The following is a 5,697-nucleotide window of genomic DNA, read 5'->3' as shown; positions in this document are numbered from 1 at the left end:
GATCATGGGGTTGCTCCTTGTTTCTCTTCCTGTCCACGCTGCTCCTCTTCTTGATCTCAGGCTCCCTGGGGTGGGGTTCAGACACCGATGCTGCAAGCTGCATGACAGAGGGGTCTTCATGGGAATGAGGTTGCCCCAGCCCCCTTCTGATCTGTGGAGTTCTGGGGTTTGGAAGTGAGCTGACTCTCCCTTAAGGAGACACTATGTTTAGTCCTAACAGTCCTTTGACCATTTCCCTGTTGCGTCCTGCTGGGCTGCAACCTGCCCTCTAGAAAGGCACAGTTGTCTCATAGCATGTCTGTGATATCTGAGAGACAAATGAAGAAGGTGCAGAGATGCTGAGAGTATGGAAGTGGTGTTGGGAGGCTGTAAATGGGCATCTGAAAAGAGCCCTGTGTGTCCTTGTCTAGAAAGGGAGTGTGGAGACCTGCCTCTGGTGCCCTGAGAAAGGCAGAGAAGGTTGGAGAGCTGCACTTTGAAACTCGACTCGTCTGCTCTCAGCAGGGGCTGGTTTCTCTTTAAGGCTACATCTGAGTGTGATCATCCTCCAGCTCAAAGAGTTGCAAGCACAGGACAGCTGGGAACAAGACTAACAGACAAAGTAGCTGTCCTCACTCTGCAGCAAGGGACAGGGAATCCATTTTTCCTGCCAAGGATTTCTACTCTCAAGGAACACTCCTCAGGGGTGACAAGGACATCTACAAGAAAATAAACAATATTAAAAAATCCCTAAAACTCTGTTCCTCAACCCTCATTCTTTACAAATCGGAGTGAAGATGCTGAAAAGCCTTTCTACATGATGGGTGGATTTCACCTGACAGAAATTGTGAATGTCAGAGCTAGTCAACGCACCCCTTTTGCCCCATTCCCACTACTGTACAGCAGAACAGAGTCCTCTGGAGCCCATAGGTAGAACTCCCTGCCCCTCACAGCACACTCAGTGAGCATAAACTGGAGCTCAAGCAAGGGAGCTGCACAAAGATACTCTCAGTAAATAGAGAGGCAGTGTGGGGGGTTGCATGAGAACTGGAAGATTTGGGTTTTTTTTGCCTGAAAAGACTCTCCTAACTTCTCAATGTCTTTTCTTCTTTGGACAGTCCCCGATGCCCAGAGATAGCAAAATGTCCAACAGAAGCTCCCTCAACGAGTTCCTCCTCCTGGCATTTGCAGACACACGGGAGCTGCAGCTCTTGTACTTCTCGCTCTTCCTGGGCATCTACCTGGCTGCCCTCCTGGGCAACGGCCTCATCATCACAGTCGTAGCCTGCGACCACCACCTCCACACCCCCATGTACTTCTTCCTCCTCAACCTCTCCGTCCTTGACCTTGCCAACATCTCCACCACTGTCTCCAAATCCATGGCCAATTCCCTGTGGGACACCAGGGCCATTTCCTACTCAGGATGTGCTGCCCAGGTCTTCCTGGCTTTCTTCTTCTTTGGAGGAGAGTATTATCTTCTCACAGTCATGGCCTATGACCGCTTTGTTGCCATCTGCAGACCCCTGCACTATGGTACCGTCATGGGCAGCAGAGCCTGTGTCAAAATGGCAGCAGCTGCCTGGGGCAGTGGTCTTCTCAATGGTCTCGTGCACACTCCTAATACATTTTCCATACTACTCTGTGAAGGTAATGCTGTGGACCAGTTCTTCTGTGAAGTTCCCAAGATCCTCAAGCTCTCCTGCTCAGACTCCTACCTCAGGGAAGTTGGGGTTACTGTGGTTACTGCCTGTTTAGTCTCTGGGTGTTTCATTTTCATTGTGCTGTCCTACGTGCAGATCTTCACTGCTGTGCTGAGGATCCCCTCTGAGCAGGGACGACACAAAGCCTTTTCCATGTGCCTCCCTCACCTGGCTGTGGTCTCCCTGTTTGTTAGCACTGCAGGGTTTGCCTACCTGAAGCCACCCTCCCTCTCCTCCCCAGCTCTGGATCTGGTGGTAGCTGTTCTTTACGCGGTGGTGCCCCCGACAGTGAACCCCCTCATCTACAGCATGAGGAACAAGGAGCTCAAAGATGCCCTGAGGAAAGTGATTCAATGGACATTTTTCAGCAGTGGTAACACTGCCTTTGCTCTCCACAAGTGATTTCCAGTGTATGCCAACCAGCCCTGAGCTTTGTTTGTTCTCTTTGTTTTTATTGTCACTATTATTACTATTATTACTATTATTACTGTTATTACTGTTGTTATTAATATTTGTTATCATGTTGCTGCACAAATGCTTGGATTCATTCCACTTTTACTGGGGCTGCTCTGTCTCACCTGGTACTCATAAAATTGTGTCTAACGCTGCATCAGAGCTGACTACCGCACAGTATCTTTGTAATAAAGTAGCTTCTACCCAGTGCAGTGGCTGAAGGCTGGGCTTTTCTTCCAAAGCTGGTGTCAGGAATAGGCCCAAGGAATTGCATGTCAAAAGGACCTGCTGGGCAGAGTTGTCCATGGGTTTAGAAGCAAAAAGCTCATAATCACGTAATGATCTCTTAGAGACCAAGGGCTGGATTTAGGATTTGCCCATCACTGTCCAGTAGCAGCAGAGATAATGAATTGTGAATGATGATGTACACACCCAGGGCCATCCCACATGTTAAAGCACAATGTCAGATGCCTGTCCTTCTGGAGGGGAATCTGGAGGTGCCAGGAGATCTCCGGGAATCTCCCGGGACAGTGTGTGCCTGGGGTGAGCAGTGAGTGGAGCCTCACAAAGGGAGAGGTCCTCCAAGGTGGAGTTCCCTAAAGGTAAAACACTAAACCCAAGTATCTATGGGCAAAGCAGGACTCTGCCATCCCAGCAGAGGCAGTGCGGACCCATGTGTCATGGGGAAGGGAGACTGGAGAGTGATTCATGTTGTCAATGTGACACCAGGGGCAAGATGTAGAGGCTCACCTGGAGACAACTAGTATCCTTGGAAATGCTCCATAGTCCCTCCAAGCACCTGACACATCCACAGTCCCTGGAGGGATTAGAGGCCCTGATTCCCATTTGGTTGGGTCTGCTTCCCACCCTGACCAACACGGCTAGTGCAGAGTGACCCTGTGGCCCTGTGGCCCCAGAGCCTGCTCACTCTGCAGAGCAACACCACCAGCTCTGCAGGGAACAGGGGAGGGGGTGTGGGAATGGCCAGCGAGATCAGAGGAGGGATTGGGAGAGATGAGAAGGAAGTGGAACTGGGCTTGCAAGTGTCTTGGAGAGAAAAATGCCAACTTTTAATCCAAGACAATGTTCCGAGTGTGGGCACACTGATGTGATGTCCCAGTGCAGAGCCAGAAGTCCTTGCTCTGCTGGCCCTCCACATGGCCTGGGAAGTGTCCAAAGAAGGATTAATGCTCCCCACGCTCCGACCTCATAGTGTCATCCTCCCTCCTGAAGGGTGCCACCAAAAGTAAGCCTGGGAGCCCTTGTGGGATCCTGCATTGAAGGAAGAAGATCCTGGGAGTCATATGAGTTTGCTGCTGTCCCTCAGGCCCTGTCCCCAGCACATCTCCTTCAGACAATCTCCCCCACCCTGTGTGTTGGTCCTCACCCCAAAAGTCACCCCCAGACAAGGCTCCATGCCCAGCTGGAGAAATAAGCATGCAGCTGTGAGCCCTGGGAGGACAAGCCTTCTCCTGGGTCCTCTGCAGGGCTGGCAGGGAGCAGGCAGAGGAAACCCTGGGGCCATCTACTGGGCCTGTAGACCATCCTCCTCTCATGGGGGGCCTCAGGCAGGGTCTGTCAGAACAAAGATCCAGCCCAGCTTGTTGCATGGATAGAGAGGAGAAACTGCCCCAGGAAACTCCTCCCAGGCCCAGCCCCTCATAGCAGCCATTTCCAGCACTGGCCATTCCCCATGGTGCTGGTGAGGGGTGATCTTGGAATGTGACCAGCTATCTCTGCCTGCTGGGCTCAGCACCTGTATGGGGGGAATGGCCAGCCCTGCCTGGCCTCTCTCCCTGGGCCCAGACCCCAGCAGACCCCAGCACATGGCCTTCTGCTCACCCCGCGAGGACAGAATCAGGGCTGGGCAGGGGCTGGGGAGTGGTGGGAAGATGCCAGGCTGGAGGGCCATGGGAGACGGGGCACTGAGGGCTGTCATGGGGACCATGCTGGGGGGATGTTTCCCCACCCCTGAACCCACACTGTGCTGTGCCGTGCCTGCACAGTGGGGCCGTGGGGCCGCATGCAGGGCAGCAGAGCTGGGCCAGTGCAAGGATGAGGCGCAGATGGGAGCCGCAACACTCTGGGAAGCTCCCGACAGTCGTGGAGGGGACTCACTGCTGCTAGCAGAGTTGGAGGTCTCTTAGGGGCTGCAGTCACCAGCACCACTGGCCAGGACTCGCAGACCCAGCACAGATGGTTGGTGCCAAGCACTGCAGCTCACAGTGCCCCTGCTCTTGTCTCACCATCCTCTCTCAGGAGCACCACCGAGTGTGTCACTCCCTGCCCAGGTATGGAGAGGAGCTGCCAGAGGTCTTCTCTTCTCACAGTTGTGGGTCCCAGCTCTGCCCCGGTGTCAGCCCACACACTCTGCCCTGGGTCATGCTATGTCTCCATGTTATGTCTCCTCTGAGACCACGTAGGGACCTGCAGCACATAGTTCCAGTTGGAGCTGGCCACCACGGCCTGCCTGCATGGTCCCAGGAGATCCCAGCTAGGCTGTGCTTGAAGGCAAGGTTGTGATTGCGCTTGGTCAACGTAGATGGGATGGTCTGGCTGGGGGCCAAGGGGAGGAAAGGGCAAGAGACAACAAGGAGAAGATGCAGCAAAGCAAATTTCGAAGGAGTTTAAGGAAAAAAATAAATAACCATGATATTTAAGCAGCACTGTGGCAGGGGCCAGGAGACCTTTAAAAACACGCCTGGAGAAACCACCTACCAACCTGATCTAACTGTAAAGTTAGCCCAGCTCAGAGAACATTGTGGTCCTGCAGATCACTGTTGTGGGGCTGAGGACTTGCTGGCATTTGTACTCCCTGGTCAAGCCTGTCCTCAGAGTCACACAGTGAGTGAGTTCATCCTCCAAAGGAGTCTCTGTTCCATGGGCAACAGGAGCCAAACCAGTGCAGGGAGACTGCAGAAGAGTTTTCAGGAACACACCAGGCATTCAGGCCCTTCGACTGCTGAGGTGTCCCCAGACCAGTGCTTTGCGTCCTGGGTCTGAAGGGCTGAGAAATGTTTGGAGCCAGAGGAGGTTGGAGTCCCATCTCCTGGGCTCATGGGTTACAGGGCATCAGCAGGGCTGTTCTGGCTGCAGGGAGGGAATCACTGGGCAGGGCATGAGCAGATCCCCCTCTGCCCTCCCCTCTCTCTTCATCCCCTGGAACAGAGATCGTGTTTCCCATGTTGGCCCTCCCTGTTGGGCTGTACTCCCAGGTGGAGGGGATGCAGGCTTCACCCTGGGGAAATGCAGGAGAGTCCAGTCTCATGTAGGGGAGCAGGGTCCCACCACACCTGCTGGGTGGCCAGGCCTGCAGGCTGCAGACCCCACTCTGTTCCCCGCACACCTCCAGCCTGCAGTTCCCAGCAAGAAGGCAGGCATGCCTGGGGGTCTGGTGCCATTGGGGTGGTGTTCTTTGGACCAGCCTCTGTCTGTAAGGGACTCAGGAGCTCCTCTGCCTCCATGTTAGTGGCCAAGTTAGTGTCCCAGCTTGTTCCCTCTGGAGAGCTGAGGCTTTAATTCTCTGGAGAAGGTGAAAAAGGAAAGCCTTTTGTCCATGGGACTT

At 53.9% G+C, this 5,697-nt stretch overlaps 1 protein-coding gene across 1 annotated transcript; it reads left to right on the top strand.

The window, feature by feature from the left end:
• Window positions 1-1,121: 1,121 nt before the first annotated feature.
• On the top strand, window positions 1,122-2,042 carry LOC136996077 (olfactory receptor 14C36-like; the record flags this gene model as incomplete). Its single annotated transcript, XM_067317073.1, has 1 exon — window positions 1,122-2,042. A coding segment is annotated over exon 1 (921 nt), but the record flags the coding sequence as incomplete, so codon positions are not given.
• Window positions 2,043-5,697: the final 3,655 nt, after the last annotated feature.

This window comes from Apteryx mantelli, unplaced genomic scaffold (genome assembly GCF_036417845.1).
Source record: "Apteryx mantelli isolate bAptMan1 unplaced genomic scaffold, bAptMan1.hap1 HAP1_SCAFFOLD_20, whole genome shotgun sequence".
NCBI lineage: Eukaryota > Metazoa > Chordata > Aves > Apterygiformes > Apterygidae > Apteryx > Apteryx mantelli.
Note: the sequence above shows the minus strand (reverse complement) of the source record. Positions and strands in the feature narration are given on the sequence as shown.